At 37.8% G+C, this 24,027-nt stretch overlaps 1 protein-coding gene across 1 annotated transcript in view; it reads right to left on the bottom strand.

Annotated features, from left to right (window-relative positions):
- Positions 1–24,027, bottom strand: part of LOC133636229 (oxysterol-binding protein-related protein 10-like) — a 212,920-nt gene that overhangs the window by 130,342 nt on the left and 58,551 nt on the right. The window contains exon 5 of the mRNA XM_062030021.1: positions 6,429–6,623. Coding sequence (XP_061886005.1) covers positions 6,429–6,623 — 195 coding nt within the window. The remainder of the gene's footprint in view (positions 1–6,428; positions 6,624–24,027) is intronic.

Here is a 24,027-nt window from a genome sequence, read left to right as displayed (position 1 = left end):
CATATATTTAAGAATAATGTTGAATCAACAACACAGTTTGGTATCTACTGACAAAAAGCAATACAACCATACAGGACATTCACATCGACGTCCCACTGGGTGAGTTTTTCCTTGCCCTTATGTGGGCTCTGTACCGAGGATGTCGTTGTGGCTTGTGCAGCCCTTTGAGACACTTGTAATTTAGGGCTATATAAATAAACATTGATTGATTGGTTGATTGATTGAAATGTTGGCTCTTATGTCGCTAGCTTAATGCTAACATACAATGGATGAGCCCATTGACAGGCTAACACAAATTACTATTGCGATTGTTTTGAACTTTTACCAGAACAAAATTGACATAAAACAACAAACATTTATCCTTACAGGCAAATAGTCACAAAACTCTGTGGAAACAAATAAATAAAGCTAATGTTGAACAAACATGCCAGTCTTCTGGCTTGCGTGTACTAACTATGAAGCCTGTTATTCAAACCTCAAGCTAAATGTCAAACAAATAAAGTCAATGTTTTGTTGAACATGATTGCCAGGAGATGGCAGCACATATATCACCTAAAAGGTGAAGCTCTTTACTTTCTTGTATTGCAAAATATAAAAAAAAAAAAAAAATTATATTGTGCAAGTATTCAAACACTCGGAACCCGTTCTCGTTATCATACCCATACCTGGCGTGAACATTTGGGGGATTGGACAAAGCGGCAAGGCCGCACATAATTTGTAGGGATTGGTTACATTTGGGGCAGCACGGTGGAACAGGGGTTAGTGCATGTGCCTCACAATACAAAGGTCCTGAGCTCGGGATCTTTCTGTGTGGAGTTTGCATGTTCTCGCCGTGACTGTGTGGGTTCCCGCCGGGTACTCCGGCTTCCTCCCACCTCCAAAGACATGCACCTGGGGATAGGTTGATTGGCAACACTAAATTGGCCCTAGTGTGTGAATGTGAGTGTGAATGTTGTCTGTCTATCTGTGTTGGCCCTGCGATGAAGTGGCGACTTATCCAGGGTGTATCCCGCCTTCCGCCCGAATGCCGCTGAGATAGGCTCCAGTACCCCCCGCGACCCCAAAAGGGACAAGCGGTAGAAAATGGATGGATGGATGGTTACCGTATTTTTCGGACTATAAGTCGCAGTTTTTTTTCATAGTTTGGCCGGGGGTGTGACTTATACTCAGGAGCGACTTATGTGTGGAATTATTAACACATTACTGTAAAATATCAAATAATATTATTTAGCTCATTCACGTAAGAGACTAGACGTAAAAGATTTCATCGGATTTAGCGATTAGGAGTGACAGATTGTTTGGTAAACGTATAGCATGTTCTATATGTTATAGTTATTTGAATGACTCTTACCATAATATGTTACGTTAACATACCAGGCACGTTCTCAGTTGGTTATTTATGCCTCATATAACGTACACTTATTCAGCCTGTTGTTCACTATTCTTTATTTATTTTAAATTGCCTTTCAAATGTCTATTCTTGGTGTTGGGTTTTATCAAATAAATTTCCCCAAAAAATGCGACTTTGTTTTTTTCCTTCTTTATTATGCATTTTCGTCCGGTGCGACTTATACTCCGGAGCGACTTATACTCCGAAAAATAAGGTACATTTGTGTGGATTGGCAAGATTCCAACATTGGGAAATACTGTAAGATCAGAATGTACTCATTCCAGCCTATGAGAAGTATGGTTTGAATAAATTCTTCAGGGCCCAAAATTAACATGACATTAATTCCCGTGATGAGTATTTCTAAACTTCTAACCTCAACTGTATGTAACCATTTGAAGACACACGTTTTTGTAGGTTAAACAAAGTACAATTAAAAACAGTAGTTTGTGGTGTGTGTTTTATGAAATACATGTGCTTATGAGAAATACTACATACATAGACATAAAAAAACTGAATGTGGTCTCAAAGGTGTTCAGCATCCCCAAATCAGGACCACATACAACTAATCTCCATCTTACACAAGTTGCCTTTTAAGACGGCACATGTACACATGCTGTCAAATGGAAACAACTTAACACAAAATATGTTAAAAGGCAGACTTTAGTTTTAGTTTGTCAAACCATGTGTTACATTTAAAAAGCCTATTGTCTCTCCTTGTCTCGTTTATCCCCTAATTCAGCTGCCAGATGATCGGCTGGTTAGCAACAGGCCGAAAAGCGCATTACATTTCTCCACAAAAAAGGCAGGAAACAAGCAATGTCTCTATCGCTTAAGCTTCTTCAGATTGCAAACCCTGTCCTGTCATTATTCACTACTGAACAAGTATCCATTAAGGAGAGAAAGGGAGGAAGACAAATTGGAAATAGTAGTGGGCTGTTCTAAAAGTATATAGAGATGGCAAAGTGGCGAAACCTGACTTAAAAAGCTACCCAACATACGACTAAAGTATTGAGACTTGACAATTAATCAATCAAGGGTTGATTGTTAGTTTTTTTAGATTTAATCTTAGGTTTACAGCCTTATAGTGAGATGTTTTCCCTTGTCTCAACTAGGGATGTAATGATAAACAGTATTAATGATAACCATGGTAAAACGCCTGACGGTTTTAAATTAGAATTATCGAAATCCATGATAGATAAATGCACTTTGATAACTTCCTAGGACTGACGGGCACCAAGAGAAAAGACGATTTTTCCTTCATAATGATTCTTATTAACTCTCAAAAGTCTCACGGATGCAGGAGCAGAAAAATCGGTAGCCTAGCATCATGTTGCAACAAGTGATGTAACGATAAACTAAAAAAATGTAAAAAATGATAACTGCACTCTGAAAAACTCACGGAGTGACTTGCTTCTCTCTACACTTCTGTTAAAATGTACTAGGCACTTATTTTTCTGTTTAGATACTTAACATTAGTTTTAGGTGATGCTACAAATTTGGGTATCAATCTAATACCAAGTCGCTATAGGGGCAATATTGGCCATACCAATGCTGATACTTCCAATTTTCAGGATCATTGAATGATTACTTTTTAAAACAATATTAAAAACAGCCAAAAAAAAAGGGTTAAATAATTTCCTACTATTGGCTCCCATTTAAATCATTTTGTTTTTGGCCTTAAGGCCTTCCTGTGTCCAGGCACTCATGGTGCGTTCCATTTATTCTCGTTGGAAATCTCAACTGAAACGCCCCCAAGGTAGGATTTCCTACTCGGAAAGCAGGAGAGTCCTTACCACACCAGAGTTTGCTTCAAAGACTGAGTAAAAACAATAGAAGCCATTAAGAAACAACAATATACAAACACATTACTGTCGGAGCAACTAAGATATGCATTCAAGTGCTACCTTTCCCGTGGATTTAAATTACATTTACAAGTGTTAGTAAAACTCCATGTTCATGATTTTGCAAGGATTTAGTTTTACATACATTCTTCCAAGCCGATTTCTGACCGTCTCTTCAGGTTGCGCCATTTTTTGGGCAGTCTTATTTACGTGCCTCCACTTCAACTGCATCTTCTTCCCGTCATCCATGTTGTAGTTTTTAGCGCTTCAATAATCCACTGACAGATATTATTTAGAACTAAACTCTACTTTGTATTAGAAATGGCAACAGCAGAGGATGCATGTGCATGTACAAGCCAGTCTGCCCCACAAGAAGAGGATAGAGAAAAATAATGAGCTTTTTGACTTCAGCGCGTACTACAATGGCAGACTCGCACAAAGATCTTTGGGTAAATGTCTACCATATATGGAGATATCCGCAGATATCACCGGCCAGAAATTGTCACAGGACAGAGCAAATTCCAAAAATAAGATTTCATAAATATCTATGCAATGCCTCGACGGTTTTATTTAAAAATTTTCTGGACTTATGGGGATAAATACATAAAAGCAGGTACCAACTAGGGCTGCAACTAACGATTAATTTGGTAATCGATGAATCTGTCGATTATTACTTCGATTAAGCGATTAATAATCGGATAAAAGAGACAAAGTACATTTCTATCCTTTCCAGTATTTTATTGGGAAAAAAACAGCATACAAGCACCATACTTATTTTGATTATTGTTTCTCAGCTGTTTGTACATGTTGCAGTTTATAAATAAAGGTTAATAAAAAAAAAATATATATATATATTTTTTTTTTTAGTTTAAAAAAAATTGCCTCTGCGCATGCGCATAGCATAGATCCAACGAATCGATGACTAAATTAATCGCCAACTATTTTTATAATCGATTTTAATCGATTTAATCGATTGGTTGTTGCAGCCCTAGTACCAACAGGTAAGAAAAGTTGGTCTGGGGTGGTCTAGGTGTAGATTGTCACTGAAGGCATCAAAACTATGTACTTAACAAAAAAAGGTGAAATAACTGAAAACATGTTAAATATTTTAGTTTCTTCAAAATAGCCACCATTTGCTCCGATTACTGCTTAGCACACTCTTGGCATTCTCTTGATGAGCTTAAAGGCCTACTGAAATGAAATGTTCTTATTTAAACGGGGATAGCACATCCATTCTATGTGTCATACTTGATCATTTCGCGATATCGCCATATTTTTGCTGAAAGGATTTAGTATAGAACAACGCTTTGGTCGCTGATAAAAAAGCCTTGCCTGTACCGGAAGTAGCGTGACGTCACAGGTTGAAGGGCTCCTCACATTTGCACATTGTTTACACCAGCAGCGAGAGCGATTCGGACCGAGAAAGCGACGATTACCCCATTAATTTAAGCCAGGATGAAAGATTTGTGGATGAGGAACGTTAGAGTGAAGGATTAGAGTGCAGTGCAGGACGTATCTTTTTTCGCTCTGACCGTAACTTAGGTACAAGGGCTCATTGGATTCCACACTCTCTCCTTTTTCTATTGTGGATCACGGATTTGTATTTTAAACCACCTCGGATACTATATCCTCTTGAAAATGAGAGTCGAGAACGCTCTGACCGTAACTTAGGTACAAGGGCTCATTGGATTCCACACTCTCTCCTTTTTCTATTGTGGATCACGGATTTGTATTTTAAACCACCTCGGATACTATATCCTCTTGAAAATGGAGTCGAGAACGCGAAATGGACATTCACAGTGACTTTTATCTCCATGACAATACATCGGCGAAGCACTTTAGCTACGGAACTAACGTGTTAGCATCGTGCTTAACTGCATATAGAAACAGATGAAATAAGCCCCTGACTGGAAGGATAGACAGAAGATCAACAATACTACTATTACTATTAAACCCTGGACCTGTAACCACACGGTCAATGCTGTACCGCCTGGCGAAGCCTAGCAATGCTGTTGCTAACGACGCCATTGAAGCTAACTTAGCTACGGGACCTCGACAGAGCTATGCTAAAAACATTAGCTCTCCACCTACGCCAGCTCTCATCTGCTCATCACGACCCGTGCTCACCTGCGTTCCAGCGATCGACGGCGCGACGAAGGACTTCACCCAATCATCGATGCGGTCGGCGGCCCGGAGACGGAGGAAGTCAAGGTGAGGACAGCGGCGCGGCGGCGGGCGTTGTAAATTTAGATGACACCCCGGCCGCCATCAGAGTCGGCAAGAAACATAATTCCCCAAAGTTACGTACGTGACACGCACGGACGGGCAAGCGATCAAATGTTTGGAAGCCAAAGCTGTACTCACGGTAACGCGTCTGCTATCCAACTCAAAGTCCTCCTTGTTGTGTTGCTGTAGCCAGCCGCTAATACACCGATCCCACCTACAGCTTTCTTCTTTGCAGTCTCCATTGTTAATTGAACAAATTGCAAAAGATTCACCAACACAGATGTCCAGAATACTGTGGAATTATGTGGTGAAAACAGACGACTAAAGCTGGCCACCGTGCTATTCCAAAATGTCTCCTTCAACCCTTGACGTCACGCGCAAACTTCATCATACATAGACGTTTTCAGCCGGAAGTTTCGCGGGAAATTTAAAATTGCACTTTATAAGTTAACCCGGCCGTATTGGCATGTGTTGCAATGTTAAGATTTCATCATTGATATATAAACTATCAGACTGCGTGGTCGGTAGTAGTGGGTTTCAGTAGGCCTTTAAAGAGGTAGTCACCTGAAATGGTTTTCAGTTCACAGGTGTCATAATTCTGATGCCTTCAGCGACAATCTACAATGTAAATAGTCATGAAAATAAAGAAAACACATTGAAATGAGAAGGTGTGTCCAAACTTTTGGCCTGTACTGTATATAATCATACAGACCTCTTTTAAGCTTACTTAATCGATGGCACAACTACTAAGCATGCTAACCTCTACTACCTTATACTATATATGGCAGATGGGGCTAAACTCCTTACTCATGGTGCTGCTGGACACATAGAATCACTGTGTTTGGCCCACGTCCCATTGGCACATTTTCATTTCAGTGTATGCCAGGGAACAATAATAAACAACCCGATGGGCAAAAATGGCTCCTTGGCCGCCCCCTTTGCACTCCCATGATGCAATGTCTGTCACCCACCTCTTTGACCTCATGCAGCTGTCCCGGGTACTGATTCTTGGCCCGCCGAGCTGCAGCTGGAGACTTGTGGTGCGTTATCGTCACAATGTTGCCGGGCGCGGAAGTATGGCCGAGCTGCCTCTGAGAAGCCGGCGATGAAGACGGATTTAGGTGGGGGAGGAGGGAGAAGCTACGGTTGCGGCCACAGGATGACCCCTAAGGAAGGAAGACAATGAGACGTAAAACCAAATGGTAATATGAACACCTAACACACAACTATAAGTAGGTTGTGTATGAATGAAGGAGATAACATCTACATAAATAAAGTGCATTATACACATTGAAGTTGTGTTTATGTGAATATTTCTGGAGAAGAGTGTCCATAGCTTTCATCCGGTTCTTAAAGAGGCCCATGAATGAAAAAGGTTAAGAAACACTGCTTTAAAGCGACAAATCAAGCATGAAAAAATTAAGCTGTGCTGTTAGATAAGTGACTGGCAGCTTTAACTATTTGAAAACACTCTCTCTTGACCTTTTTTGGCCTTCTCTCACCAAGAGTGTTCTTGTCTGAGAGACTGAGGGGGAAGTTTCATTTTAGACATAGTGAGCATGCATCCAAAAAGAAATGTAAAACGTATACATACAGTGAGAGTAATAATTATTTGATCCTTTGCTGATTTTGTTTAGTTAACCATCCTACAAATAGTTTTGACAGGTTTATATTGGCAAAGAGAAACAGAATATTAAAAAATACAAGTGATGTGCTAATCAGCAACCAGTCACTATCGGCAATTTTTTGAGAAAAAGTATGTGGAAATGTCTGTCACAGGATACTGCGGTAGTAGACAGTAGGGATGCGGTACTCTGTATAGTCCTACACGGGACAATCCGCTTTAATTAAAAAAACACAAATTGTGATATTAATCAAGATCGGATGATAGAAAACAAATTATCGCGATAGTTTTTTTTGCCATATCGCGCAGCCCTGTCTTTGAAGCTGTTTTTCAGCTAAGGTTACAGTCAGGAAGACTTCATCACATTAGGGTTTTATGTACCATATAATATTGGATAAGAACCACCAGGGCTCAGCCAAAACACTGAAAACAAACAATAGCCAGAACACCGAAAACATGCCATCGGTCTACCAGTATGACAATTGAAAAAATATATACAGCCAAGGCAACAAAACAGTGGCTCAATAAGAACCACCTTAATCCCATTAAGTTTCAGCGGGGGGGAGCTGAAACTGACTTATCACAAGTAATAGTCTAGAAAACCTTCAGAATTTGTTGAGTATAAGTCACGTTGTGGTTGGGATTCAAACACCTATTTTTAGTCCCTGAAGAAGCCTTAAAGATGCTGTATGTCACATATACGTGGCTTTCTAGAGGGCGCTGACGTTTCTACGAGCTGCAAGCATTATGTCCACTTTGTCCCACAATTCGCACACACGTGCAAAAAGTTAAACGTTATGTTACAAAAGCAGTGTTTGAAAAGGCGTATGATTTTATTCCCCTGTTCTACTGAAATATAGCAACCACAGCATTGGTTTAAGTCCTTTTGTTCACAAACATATTTTTCGTGGCTTGGGCATTTTATTGTACTGCAATTTTTACAAATTCTAATTAGAAATGCGCTGATATAGTATATGTATATGTAAAAGTATATGATTAGCCAATACTGATTAATTCCTTGTAATGTTTGTTATTTTTAACAAATTTAGAGAATACATCTCTAAACTAGGGGATGTGTATTGAATCCGGTACTTTTTTTTTGGCATCGACTTAATCCCGCCGGTGCTACCAGGCACCAATTCACGTAAAATCCAACGGTGCCAGGTTTCAGTACCTGGGTTCCGCGTGACGTCACGCCCGGTTGCCGACTCAGCAGGGAATTGGCGACCACTTCAGCAGCACTGAGAGAGGACACAGCTAAACTACTGTACCTCAAGCAAATGTTGCAATTTTCAATGCAAACAAAGAAATGTACTTTAGAAAAATCTGTATCGTACTGTAAGTAAAGTAAGGCTCCACTTTACCAAAAATGCGCTAGCTTGATGCTAGTATATATTTGCTTTGCTATTGACATGCTACAGATTAGCATTCGCAATTTTACATGGCAATTTCAACACCTCCAAATTTGTTAATCAAAACTACAACTAAGATGCACGTTACAATCAAACAGCTGGTGCATAATAACTTACAGTATTAACAATTTTGGGGCACAGCAAAAGACTAGACAGCAAAAACTGAGCTGACTTGCCAACGCACCATAAACTATACACTACTACCATCAAATGTATTGGACTTGCAACTGTAACTCAGACTCAGAGATGTCACAATAAAACAAGCTGTAACAACTGGACAGCAGTTATAATCAGCTCATGTTTAATTATTGCAATAAAAAAATCATATCAAAAACAATTAATACAACTAGAGGTGAAAAAATTAAACGGTACAAATCGAAAACCGATTTTAACTTTAGAGATATGAATACATAATTTGGCGAGTCTTTGTATCGATCTATATGTAGTACGGCTCGATCGATGTCCGGTAGGAAAGTCATGAATCGGTTGATTGTAGATCTAATCTTGCGAGACTTCTGTGAAGACGTAATACGAGAGTACAGTTGGAAGTCACCACGCAGTGTAAACCGATCAGAAGCAGGGCAGTTATTCTCGAGTGTCTTTGTTCCTCAACTTGCCGACTTTCTCGCTAAATCTAGAATCTTTCCAACACCTCATAGTGACTTTCTTTCTCAAAAGCGACGAGCGACAAATCTCGCAATTGTTTTGGGATGTTAGGAGACATGAAAGCATGTAACACGCTGTCTTCAACGTACGAGCGGTGCTGCTATGAGCACCGAATGTCTGCTCTTAGACAGCTAGTACTGAAAACTCGTTTCGTTGTACTTTTAAAGGCCTACTGAAATGAATTTTTTTTATTTAAACGGGGATAGCAGATCCATTCTATGTGTCATACTTGATCATTTCGCGATATTGCCATATTTTTGCTGAAAACATTTAGTATAGAACAACGACGATAAAGTTTGCAACTTTTGGTCTCTGATAAAAAAAAAAGCCTTGCCCCTACCGGAAGTAGCGTGACGACACCGGAGGAAGGGCTGCTCACATTTTCCTATTGTTTACACCAGCAGCGAGAGAGATTCGGACCGAGAAAGCGACGATTACCCCATTAATTTGAGCGAGGATGAAAGATTCGTGGATGAGGAACGTGAAAGTGAAGGACTAGCGTGCAGTGCAGAACGTATCTTTTTTCGCTATGACCGTAACTTAGGTACAAGGGATCATTGGATTCCACACTCTCTCCTTTTTCTATTGTGGATCACGGATTTGTATTTTAAACCACCTCGGATACTATATCCTCTTGAAAATGAGAGTCGAGAACGCAAAATGGACATTCACAGTGACTTTTATCTCCACGACAATACATCGGTGAAGCACTTTAGCCACTAAGCAAACGTGATAGCATCGGGCTACTGCATATAGAACCAAAACAAATAAGTCCCTGACTGGAAGGATAGACAGAAGATCAACAATACTACCAAACTTTGGACATGTAACTACACGGTTAATGCTTTCCAGCTTGGCGAAGCTTAGCAATGCTGTTGCTAACGACGCCATTGAAACTAACTTAGCTACGGAACCTCGACAGAGCTATGCTAAAAACATTAGCTCTGCACCTACGCCAGCTCTCTTCTGATCATCACGACCCGTGCTCACCTGCGTTCCAGCGATCGACGGTACGACGAAGGACTTCACCCGATCACCGATGAGGTCGGCGGCCCGGAGATGGAGGAAGTCAAGGTGAGGTCGTTCGGCTAGTGCGTCTCATATCCTCAAAGTCCTCCTGGTTGTGTTGCTGTAGTCCGCCGCTAATACACCGATCCCACCTACAACTTTCTTCTTTGCAGTCTCCATTGTTCATTAAACAAATTGCAAAAGATTCACCAACACAGATGTCCAGAATACAGTGGAATTTTGAGATGAAAACAGAGCTTTTTGTATTGGATTCAATGGGCTCCGAATACATCCGCTTCAACCGTTGACGTCACGCGCAAACGTCATCATATCGAAACGTTTTCAGCCGGAAGTTTGCCGGGAAATTTAAAATTGCACTTTATAAGGTAACCCGGCCGTATTGGCATGTGTTGCAATGTTAAGATTTCATCATTGATGTATAAACTATCAGACTGCATGGTCGGTAGTAGTGGGTTTCAGTAGGCCTTTAAGTGCAATGACAATAAAGTTGCATTCCATTCTCGTCAGAGCAGAGAGGAGACACACACCCAGTCTGTGCAAAGCTGCCGCTGTTTCTGCCTCGGTTGAGTCACGCTTCAAATAAAAACAAACCTATCGTTTAATTTTATGAGCCAGTCAATAGATTTGGTTTGTTTGTGAATATCTCAGAGACCCTTCAGTATTTTAATGAAGTTGATACGCTAACATTTAACAATGTAGAACAAAGAAAAATACAACTAAACTAGGAATCAACATAAGAAAAGTAATTTACAGTTAGAATCATAACTTGCATTTTTTTTAACTCTTTCTTTAAGTTTATGGATTGCAATGCCTTGAAGTTGATAATTCTACTATTTGCTAATAATCAATACCTGTTTAGTATGTGTCTATTCAAAAAATAAACACATGACATTGTTCTGACATGATACATGATACGTTGAATTTTCCTTTTCACCATGCAAAGCTTCCATCTGCATCAAATTAAATCCTATCGTATTGCATTCAATCGCATCGAATCGCAATGTTTTAAAAAGTATTGTTAGTGAATCGTATCGTAACTCGTGTATCAAGATTCATATCAGGGGCCGTATTTATCAAGCGTCTTAGAGTGCCATTTTACACTTAAGTCCTGAGAATTTGCGAAATGTAGTCCTACTCTCAAACTTAATAAACGCTATTTATCAACTTTCTTAAGTCTAAAAATCACTCCTACTCTTCACGATATTCAAGAGACCTTCAAAGGTGTCCTAAGTGGTTAGGAGTTGCCAGCGGGGGATGGCACTGAGGCGAGAGAGACGTGCGCGAACGTTAAGGGAGCGGAAGGATGTCCTGGCTTTGTTTGATTACGAGCAGCTGATCAAACGGTATCGTTTAGACAGAGCGGGTATTATTTTTATTTATATATATATATATATATATATATATATATATATATATATATATATATATTATTATTATTATATATAGAGCCACCCACACCAGTTTCAAATTAGTTGCCTAATTAATGAATTGGAAAGAAAAGGAAACATTTATTTATGATTCATTGCCAATATTGTTGGTTTGTTTTGTATTATTTTATAGTTTATTGTCAAAATATACACTCCTATTGTCCACTTAAATATTTCTAAGATATTTATTTTATTTATTCTTAGACAAGGGATTCCCTTCCGTGATTGGTCATTTCTATGGACACAGAAAAATTCCGTTTACGGCACATAGTAATGTCGTAATTCAGCTCTGAGTGTGACACTTAAGATTCAGTCCTGCACTTCGCTGAAAGTGTGAGTAAGATGCTTGATAACTAACTTTTAAGTGCAGCTTTCAGCGAAGAATTTCTTTACTCATAAGTCAACTCTTAGCAGACTTCTTAGGAGTAATTCTAAGAAGCTTGATAAATACGGCCCCAGATCGGCATTTTAGGTAGAGATGCACACCCCTATTATTAGCACACACAAAAATACTGAAAATTGGTACTAGTATCGATTCTCAGGTACCGGAATATGATACTGTATCGGTTTAATTGTGAACATCCCTACCCTAGACACATACAAATCAGCAGCAAAAAAACCTAATTAGACACCCCTTTGTCAACTGTAACAAATATAAACATTTGTTAAACCAGTTTTCTTAAACCACTATTGTGACATGTTGGTTGTGTTCTTTGATTATTTTTGATTAAATACACATTTGGAATTAGGAGCTGGTGACACACAAACCGCTTTAAATAGAGGAAGGAAATATAGTCACACTACTTAACGAAAATAGATGCAGGTGTGAGACCGCAGTCCCAAAGAAATGAGCTGATTGGTTATGACACACGTGCAACTCAGCAGGGATAATGAGCTAGCCTGCTGCCATAGATTACAATTTCGCAGCACCATCAGCTTTTATACATATTCTTCCTTCCGCGTATCCCTCTGACACTTTTCTTAGTAGTGTGACAACCTCTATGCACAAACACACAATAAAGTCAGGACGGTTATCTTCGCACGTCTCTCCTCAAAGGAGGGCTGGGAAACAGGGCACCAGAGATGGATCTGCTCCAAGATAACAGAGGCCTGGCTACCTCACTGGTAGAGATAAAATAGATCAAATAAACAAAGCACTGATAGAAAGAACTAACCTTGTTTCTTTTGTGGACATGCTGCATGAAACCGGGTTAAAGAAACTCTAGATGACGACTGACATAACCTGCACTTCTCCATTCTATTTGATCTCTGCACTTTCAAATTCATCTTTCCCCTTTTTTGGGATCAAATGCATACTATCTCTGCCGGTTGAGATGATTTGATGTGTAAAAGGAAAAAACTAAAAAATTCAATTATGCCCTAAAATCTCTATTGCAATATCTATATATATATCGCAATATCTATCGCAGGGATGTGAGCATCAAAAAGCATTGCCATTTGAATCCCGAAATACAATTTTAAAAATTAAGACTACATGTCCTGCAAATGGGTGTGTTTCTACACTTTATTTTAGATTTATTTTCATCTACCAACTCTTTTGGCTGTCCTTTGGATACTTAATGTAATGTTTTGGGTTTTTTTAGTACATCATTTACTAACATTATTCTGATTGAAAATGTTACATAAAATTCTATAACATGCATGCAAATAACTCAGAAAACGTTTCCTATTTGACAACTCTATCCTGTTGCCATGCCCCTCGGGTAATATACTTCCGGTGTTGTGACCTCTGCTGACATCAGTCACGTCAAAAATATACCTTCGCGCTGGCTACTATTTAGTTTTTGTCCTGTCCAGCTACTCAGGCAAATCATATTGTTGATGTAGATGCCCATATTTGCTGTACAGATTTACTTCACAAAAAAGAAGTGTGGGATGCTTCTCTTGTTGCCTTATTTGTATTTAACTTTATTAAATGGATTTATATTAATGTTTGGCGCAGCCGGACTTGAGCAGGGGGGGATAGAAAGCGAAAAAAAGAAAGACAGAGGGGGAATTTGGGGGGACAAGAGGGGGATAGGACAGAGAAACAACAACAACAACAACAACAGGACAGCATCAGCAAATACGATATGTACAAATATGATACGAAAAGTGATAGCAGTTAGTGAAGTAAATAACACAAATGACAATGGACATTATTGCACTACAAATGTAGCAATAATAATACCAATAGAAATAGCACTATTGATAATGAATAATAACAAATATTTATTCTTTTATCAACTTGTTTCAAATGCAACAATACATATATGTAATGATAACTTGAGTTACAAAAGAAAGCAGATAAATGGAGGGGAAGAAAGAGAAGCAAACTGTATTAACCTTGTAGATTGTTATAGTAACAATAGGTTAAGCTTTGTCAGTGTGCCGTGTTTTACCCAGTTTCCCCTAGGGGAACAATGTTAATATATGTTTGATGAAACGTGATTATATGCATGAGTGTATGTCTGCATATGTGCTTGTATATGTACAGTATGTGTATATGTAAGTCTGTGCAGTGAATGTGAGTGTGTATGTACGTAGGCAAAAGGAACAGCGAGGATCTGCAGCGAGGCGAGCGTTCAACAAATTTTGTTTAGATCGTATTTTTATTGATATTTCATTAAAAACGCAGAGGTGATAATTTGACGCGAAAAATTAATGATTAAAAACACAGGTTTTCGCAGACATTTCACATGCCTGTATAAGTCAGCCTCCAGCGATAACGATATAGATCACAATATATTATTTGGCATTAGAGCTGCAACTAACGACTATTTTAATAGTCGACTAGTCAACTAATCAGATTATTAAGTATAAACCCATTCAGTGGCTCTAATTTATCCATCTGCTTTTAAATTCAGTTTAAGATATGTTTGGCATGTACTAACTACCAAAGAGGACCAATTCATTCAGAAATATTATACTGTAACTAGGAGTGTGGGAAAAAATCGATTCGAATTCGCGATTCAGAATCGATTTTCATTTTTTAAAAATCGATTTTTTATTTTTTTTTTAAATTAATCAATCCAACAAAACAATACACAGCAATACCATAACAATGCAATCCAATTCCAAAACCTAACCCAGCAACACTCAGAACTGCAATAAACAGAGCAATTGAGAGGAGACACAAACACGACACAGAACAAACCAAAAGTAGTGAAACAAAAATGATTATCAACAACAGTATCAATATTAGTTACAATTTCAACATAGCAGTGATTAAAAATCCCTCATTGACATTATCATTAGACATTTATAAAAAATAAAAACAATTAACAATAGTGTCACAGTGGTGTTCAGGGTGTACCCCGCCTTCCGCCCGATTGTAGCTGAGATAGGCTCCAGCGCCCCCCGCGACCCCGAAGGGAATAAGCGGTAGAAAATGGATGGATGGATGGCTTACACTTGCATCGCATCTCATAAACTTGACAACACACTGTCCAATATTTTCACAAAGATAAAATAAGTCATATTTTTGGTTCATTTAATAGTTAAAACAAATTTACATTATTGGAATCAGTTGATAAAACATTGTCCTTTACAATTATAAAAGCTTTTTACAAAAATCTACTCTGCTTGCATGTCAGCAGACTGGGGTAGATCCTGCTGAAATCCTATGTATTGAATGAATAGAGAATCCTTTTGAATCGGGAAAAAATCGTTTTTAAATCGAGAATTGTGTTGAATTGAAAATTTTTTTTATTTTGAATCAAATCGTGACCCCAAGAATCAATATTGAATCGAATTGTGGGACACCCAAAGATTCACAGCCCTAACTGTAACTGTGCTTCTTATTAGCAAAATAATTATTAAACTTTTGTCTATTTAAAAGCAAGGACAGGCCCAGTGCTGACAAAAACAATGTATATATTTTTTATGAAAACAAAGGACATTAAAAAAGCAACAATTAAAACAAACACCAAAAGCTTTCTAAATGCCTCAAAAAAACAAAAACAAATTTGATATGTGTTAAAAAAGCTGCACACAGATACATTGTTAATTATTAATTAACTGCTGGAAATTTTAAAAACCCAACAGACTTGATTAATTCTAAAAATGTTACTTATCTAATAGATTGTATTAGGGTTGTACGGTATACCGGTATTAGTATAGTACCGCGATACTAATGAATCGTATTCGGTACTATACCGCCTCTAAAAAGTACCGGTCGCCCACCCCCCTGTCGTCGTCACGTCGTGACATTGCTGGTTTACGAGCAGAGGAGCATGTTCGGCAGCGCACAATCACTGAGGTTTTACAAGCAGACAATGTGTGTAGACAGAAAAGGGAGAAAAGACTCATTTTGGCTTAAAAACTAACGATAAAGGTGAAGTTATAACACTGAAACACCCTCAGGAAGAGGTGCTTTAAGACATGGCTAGCTAGCGGCTAAAGTCCTTCTAAAATTTAGTGGGTGTATTATACTATACTTTTATAGTCTCTACATCTTGAGGCAGGCTTAAAGTGACTACCTCTTGAAGCTCATTGAGAGAATGCCAAAAGTGTGCAAAGCAGTAATCAGAGGAAAGGGTGGTTATTTTGAAGAAACTAGAATATAAAACATTGTTTCAGTTATTTCACCTTTTTTTGTTAAGTACATAACTCCACATGATTTTATGTGTCCACCGGCACCACGAGTGAGGAGTTTAGCCCCATCCTGCCATATACTGTATAAGGTAGTAGCATGCTTAGTAGTTGTGCCATTGATTAAGTGAGCTTGAAAAAGGTCTGTATGATTATATACAGTACAGGCCAAAAGTTTGGACACACCTTCTCATTTCAATGTGTATTCTTTATTTTCATGACTATTTACATTGTAGATTGTCACTGAAGGCATCAACATAATGACACCTTTTCAGGTGATTACCTCTTGAAGCTCATCAAGAGAATGCCAAGAGTGTGCAGAGCAGTAATCAGAGCAAAGGGTGGCTATTTTGAAGAAACTTGAATATAAAACGTGTTTTCAGTTATTTCACCTTTTTTTGTTAAGTACATAACTCCACATGTGTTCATTCATAGTTTTGATGCCTTCAGTAACAATCTACAATAAATAGTAAATAGTCATGAAAATAAAGAAAATGCATTGAATGAGAAGGTGTGTCCAAACTTTTGGCCTGTACTGTATATTATGGCGAGGCTGCATGGTTTGTGGTTGGTGTCGTGATCCGGGAAGCAGAAAGACAGCCGGCAACAGCGTGCAGGTAAAGGGGTCTTTAGTGATCAAAAATACAAAAAAAAAAAACGTGCAACAGGAAAGTGCACCAAAATCACAGGCAGGTTAAACACGGAAAGCAATGGAGCGACACATGAACACCGGTCACAAGATAATGATCTCACACCAGAGGCTGGCTTAATACTTTGGCAGCAGGTGAGAATAATTATTACAAATATCCAGCCGGTGATCAGAACCGCGCTCAGCAGCCAGAGTGAAGTGGCTACAAGGGGACAAAATATGAGCGCTAAACAGGAAGACACCCCCAACACAGAGAAAATACCACAAAACCAAAAACAAGGCATGACAAAGCATGACAATACAAGTAAAGAGGAAGAGGCAGAATTCTCATACTTTAACATCCAGAAAGAAATTATGTCAGCCAGCTTGAAAAATGCCTCAACTATAAGCCACATGAAGGAGCCCAGAATTGATTTAAACGTGTGCAATATTTCAGGGTTCTTCATGATAAAACCTTACAATGTATTAAATCCATGAACTGCTAAATTAAAAAAAAATTGTAAATGGCGAGTTATTGGAATGTAGAGAAATCCCATATTTTTTTACCAATTTTCCAAGGAGATTTACTAAATTTTGAAATGCAAATGTTGATGCTCCTTTGACCCGCAGCCTTGGACACACGTGTTTGTGAAACCTCCTGATGTTTTTGGTGCTAAATTGACCACAACATTGGCACCGCATAAAAGATTGTCGCAACTAGTCTAACGTTTCCAAAAATAATGTTGAAAAAAACTACATTAAGCCTTGTCCAGTTGTTTACTGACATATATAATTCATGTTTAAATACCTTGTACTGCAAATGAACATCGGCTCCAAATATCAGTTATACTTGACTAATAATAATCAGTACCGGCCCTGAAAAATACATATCAGGCAGTCTCTAGTATACAGTGGTACCTCAACAAGTACCTTAAGTATTTTAAGCTGTCTCTTGGCTAATTATGCTTTCGGTTGCGAGCAAAAATTTGAGGTACAAGACTCAATACCCCCAGTTGGCATAGTAAACGTTACAGAAGGATCCGAGCAAAACATCTGGTCTTACTTGCTAGGATTAGCTAAAGATTGACATAACTTCAGTTTTCTAGCCATGTGAAGAAAGATAGTAAGTGTAAAAGACAGTACTGAGAAGAAAAAGCTGATGAAATTCATTGAATTAAAGAAATGATCAAAAACATGACTGACCATGTGGTCAACTTGGCAAAGCAGTTTGAACATATCACTGCTCGTCTGCACCATACTGAAGCAGAAAAAGCCAATGACGCAGCCAAGGACGTTAAAATAATATCTTAAATAACTGACGATTATCCATGAAAATATGAAGAAGCTGCAGATAGTGTGTTTGACAGCGAAGCAGCTCGAAAAATAACCTATAGAATTCGCTCTCCAAGGTAAATCCTGTACATTATTATTACATAACTTCATAAAACTACTGTAGTTTGTAGTACATTTTCTTAAATTGTTTTTCATACAATATTTATTATATAAAAGTTTGTTTTTCTTTTTCAAAGGCATGTTAGATTACATTTATTTCAATTACAGTCAAATTTCCATATAACGTGGTTATTGGGATCCATAAAATCCCAATTGCGTGTTATATAGTACTTTTATTTACCTTTTTTTTTCTTCCCAAAACAATACAATAAAATGATCTCGATTTACGTGGTGAAAACAGCTGTGGTTTGCAGACTTACTAAGGCATAGTGGTTTAGGTTTGTGAGCTCCTGTCTTGTTGACAGTAAACAGTAGCAAGACTCAGTCTTTAAATTGTTTGAATCCTTCTGTGCTTTGTTCTTTCTTGACAGTATTTTAGAGAACATCGCTTTATATCGGACCACGATGTATCAAACCTTACCTGTAATTTCAATAGGAGACATTATTTCACAGAATGATTTTTTGGAACACAAGCAGCATCACAGAACTAATTAAACTTGTGTCTCGAGTTAGGATTGGTACCGAATTCTAAACTTTTTAGGCCCCGACCGAATTCTGTCGGTACTACCGAGTACCGATTCACATAAAACCAAACTGTGCAATATTTTTATACTTTTGTTGCGACGTTATGTCAAGCTCAAACACTTAGCTAGGAAACAAGCATTCAACCAAACTGTCTCTAGGTAATGATGCAACTTTTAATGTCAACAAAGCAGGAAATCTGGTAGAAGACACTCGAACATACAGCAAGTCTACAATTTTCTTAAACGCGCTAGATTTATGCTAATTTACATTGGCTTTGACATGGACATGCTACTAGCATTAGTGATTTTACATGACAATTTCAACACTTTCAAATTTGTTAATGAAAACTACAACTAAAATAAATGTTACAATCAAAACAGCAAGTGGGTAATTAGTAGAATACTAGAAGACTATTTCCTGGCAAGACAACACACCGTAGCGTTTATACTACGGTGTGTCTAACGTCTTGGAAATGCAACTGTATGCAAAGCCTACCATATAATACTTGCAAATAAGACTCAAAAATGTAAACAAGTTATACAAACTGTACAGCACAGCTATCATAATAAGCTCATTTTAACAATTAACATTTCTTAAAACACAAAAGTACCGTATTTTTCGGACCATAAGTCGCAGTTTTTTTTCATAGTTTGGCCGGGGGTGCGACTTATACTCAGGAGCGACTTATGTGTGAAATTATTAACACATTACCATAAAATATCAAATAATATTTTTTTGCACATTCACGTAAGAGACTAGACGTATAAGATTTCATGGGATTTAGCGATTAGGAGTGACAGATTGTTTGGTAAACGTATACCCTGTTCTAGATGTTAGTTATTTGAATGACTCTTACCATAATATGTTACGTTACGTTAACATACGAGGCACATTCTCAGTTGGTTATTTATGTGTCATATAACGTACACTTATTCAGCCTGTTCACTATTCTTTATTTATTTTAAATTGCCTTTCAAATGTCTATTCTTGGTGTTGGGTTTTATCAAATAAATTTCCCCAAAAAATGACACTTATACTCCAGTGCGACATATAGGTTTTTTCCTTCTTTATTGTGCATTTTCGGCCGGTACGACTTATACTCCGGTAGTAAAAATTGCTACCTGTATTGATTCCCAGGTACCATATCAGTTCAAATGTAAAATATACCCATCCCTATAATCTTAAGGTACCACTGCAGTGGCAAATGCAGCCTTAAATATAATGTAACTGGGGGACATTGAGCTGGCAGTCTGGTGCCCTGGAGTAGTGCAGTCAGAATGCCAACCAAACCAAAACGAAGGTGTGACCATTCTTGACTAAACTGAACAGAGTCCGCGAGACTATGCTGGTAGAAATGCCCTCCTGTTGTGTGAGCTTACAGGAGGGAACACCGTTGCATTGTGCAAATAATAAGCCACAAGCTCTGCTTAAGCAGAGAAGGAAGTGCATAAAGAATTGAGGTTTTGTCCTCTATAACTGGCACAGTGCCGAAAGCATTGCATTACAGTGGAAATGGAGGGAAGCTATTTGACTCAATGTGTCTGCAGTGAAAGGAGGGCAGCAATTGAAGAAAGTGGGCCACAGTGCAGGTGTGATGAAATATGATGTCGGGAACGGAATGGGTATTAGAAGCCAATACATCAGTTTTTCTTTAATTACGTGTCACTTATTTGGAATTTAATAGGTCTCACCTTTGTTTGGTTGGCATATTTTGAAACAACAAAGCCATCCTTAATTTCACATTTTGGCAGCAACCGGCAGAGGGCAATTATTTTATTCTTCACTCATTACCTAATAAACTAATCAAAAAGGTAAAGAATCAATCTAAATCTGCAATAGCAAAAAAAATATAGAATACCTATGTTTTACCATTTTGTTCCAGCTTCCTGCTCTGATTGGCTAGGATAAATCACACTCCTTTGTGGTGAGGAATCCATTTCAAGTACTCCATGTTACACATTTTCTACTTCCAGTCAGCATTGATGACAGCAGACCTTATAAGATTAACTAACAATCTTTTATGACAAAGTCTTAGTGATGTCACTTCCTATGTTGCTGTCACTGAGCCCTGCATGAGGCAGCGTAGGCGTAAGCAGCAACGGTCAGCACCTTTTTGCACCAGGGGGAACATTACTTACACCTTTATTAGACTCTCTGCAAATAGCGACGAATGCCTCTGACAGTGAATACAAAAACATCTTATTTTCTAGACTTTTATTGCACAGTTGCATTAAAAAAAAAGTGACAAACACTGGAGGCAAATACTGCTGTGTTTGCCCAACTCAAAGTCCACATTTGAACACTTCCTACATATTATGTCGAGGAGAGTGAGTGTACATGGTTAAAAACAGGCAGCTTTGCCTAAAACTCCTAATCTCTGGCTAGTTCTGCAACCAGCAACCAAAACGTACATCGAGATTTTTTATTTATATTGCTGTGGAAATCATGCACTTTTTTTCACACATACTGTAACCGTAGCACATTGTAGATCAGTGATGTATTACAAAAGGTACTACATGTGTGGGGCCATGATAACACATCCCTGTAATAATACATACGTCAAAACAACTTTTTTTGTCTTTGCCTAATTTACCGCTAAAAAAATGTTTCTGCCATTTGTCAATGGGTCAAAAGTACATGCAAAATGATATCATCCTATCATTGTTTTTTGTTGATATCGAACCGTTGTTTCGATATTAATATCGGATCGGGACAACCCAAATTTTTACCGCCACCGTCTTTCCAATTATTCATTATATCTATCTTTCAGGGAGACACTCAAAAGGTGCCTGCTCAGGCAAAGCGAGGGTGTTTTTCCACACACTTGATATCTGTTCTTTTGGACTTTCTCCTAATGAATCACCCTTATGAGGGGGAAAAGTGGTAATATTGCACATGAAACGGAATTATATTCTAATGAAGAGAAAACTGTAGATACTTTATGCATTTTTATTTCAAGAAAAATTTGGCATTTGATTGTTGTAACTCTCAAAATAAACTTAAGCGTCTGTCTTTATGTATTTATTTAAATTATTATTGCATTCTCTTGATAGGGACAGATACACAAAACCATAAACTAGGGGTTCTTAACGTCTTTGACCACGCGGCCCAACTTTTCCACTAGTGAAGGGTCCGGGGCCCACTCAAATATTAACACTGAATTAGTCATTTTACTCTTGATTTTAATCTAACTTATTTACAGTTTACAATAGGGATGCAACAATATTGTAAATACTGTGGTATCAAAACCATCACAATAGTGCCGATATTTTATATCTTGTGAAGATATAAAATATAAAAAACTGGGTCAGTGTAGTTTTTTTCCTGGCAAATTTGGAATTGGCCGGTCCTGAAGTAAACTACATCACCCAAAATTCCTTGCGTAGCACGAGCATGCAAGGTCCTTGTGTAGGAGGTCGTAAAATGGAGAGAAAAGATTGTTTTTTTCGGACATTTCCTGAAGTTTTAATTAAAAATGTATACATAACTTTTTGAGTTATGTTACTAACATACAAACAAGCCCTGGTGAAAAAACAACCTCTTTGGTCTGCGTACTGCAAGGAAAAGCATGCCACTTTTATCTGAAGCGTTTCCAAGACAACACAAAGCAGGTCAAAAGTTGAGATTTTTTTTATCCACATTTTTTTATTAATAACATTGAATCAACTCGTGGTTTAAATAGATTTGATGTCCATGTTTTAAGAAGGAAATGCCAGCAGTGTGGATATATATATATATATACACATATATATACATATACACATACATATACATATACACAGGTATATACATAAATATACACAGGTATATACACTACTGTTCAAAAGTTTGGGGTCACATTGAAATGTCCTTATTTTTGAAGGAAAAGCACTGTACTTTTCAATGAAGATAACTTTAAACTAGTCTTAACTTTAAAGAAATACACTCTATACATTGCTAATGTGGTAAATGACTATTCTAGCTGCAAATATCTGGTTTTTGGTGCAATATCTACATAGGTGTATAGAGGCCCATTTCCAGCAACTATCACTCCAGTGTTCTAATGGTACAATGTGTTGCTCATTTACTCAGAAGGCTAATTGATGATTAGAAAACCCTTGTGCAATCATGTTCACACATCTGAAAACAGTTTAGCTCGTTACAGAAGCTACAAAACTGACCTTCCTTTGAGCAGATTGAGTTTCTGGAGCATCACATTTGTGGGGTCAATTAAACGCTCAAAATGGCCAGAAAAAGAGAACTTTCATCTGAAACTCGACAGTCTATTCTTGTTCTTAGAAATGAAGGTTATTCCACAAAATTGTTTGGGTGACCCCAAACTTTTGAACGGTAGTGTATATATATATATATATATATATATATATATATATATATATATATATATATATATATATATATATATATATATATATATATATATATATACATACAGCGTAGGATTGATTTCTGCTTAATACATGGGTGTAGAGCATGGTAGTCCCCCTCCACCGCCAAAGTATAGCATCAAAGACAGTAAGGACGAATTTTGGAAAATGTGTTTATGCGCTACAATCCGAATGACTATCGGCATAAACCAACCCGTCTCGATCGGAATTAAATTTTGATCCGAACATGTGTAATCGGGTCAGAATATTCCAAATGGCTTGTTTACATGAAGCATTTTTCTTCCGGTTAGGCTTTTAATCCGCTTAAATGTGTCCATGTGCACATAGCTACTGTCGATGTAGATGCCCATATCTGCTGTACAGATTTACTTTAGAAAAGAGAAGTGTGGGATACCTCTCGTTACAAATGACTTTATTAAATGTTTTGGTAGAATTTTGTTAAACAATACCACTTTTCTTTTAAGTAATAAAAAGTTATCACAGCTGTTTATTTTAAGGAGAAATGTAGTTAATCATAAAACTGGCACCGATGTTAGGTAAGTATTGACTTTGAATCGAGAATCATCTTTAATCGATTCTGAATCGAATTGCTACCCCCGAGAATCGAATTGTGTGGTGCCCAAAGATTCACAGCCCTACTACGCACACACGCACTCACAAGAACGAACATGCAAGAACACACAAACACTTACAGTGTTATTCTTTTTCTACTACTAACGCTTCTTGAGATTGTTTTTTTCTTTGCATAACTAATTTATTCCCACCTTTGTCTTCTTTCTCACCATAGGTCAATAGTGTAATTGGACTTATCTTTGTCCAGTACATCTTT

This window comes from Entelurus aequoreus, linkage group LG20, assembly GCF_033978785.1.
Source record: "Entelurus aequoreus isolate RoL-2023_Sb linkage group LG20, RoL_Eaeq_v1.1, whole genome shotgun sequence".
NCBI classification, from domain to species: domain Eukaryota; kingdom Metazoa; phylum Chordata; class Actinopteri; order Syngnathiformes; family Syngnathidae; genus Entelurus; species Entelurus aequoreus.
This window is presented reverse-complemented; position numbering and strand designations above follow the sequence as displayed.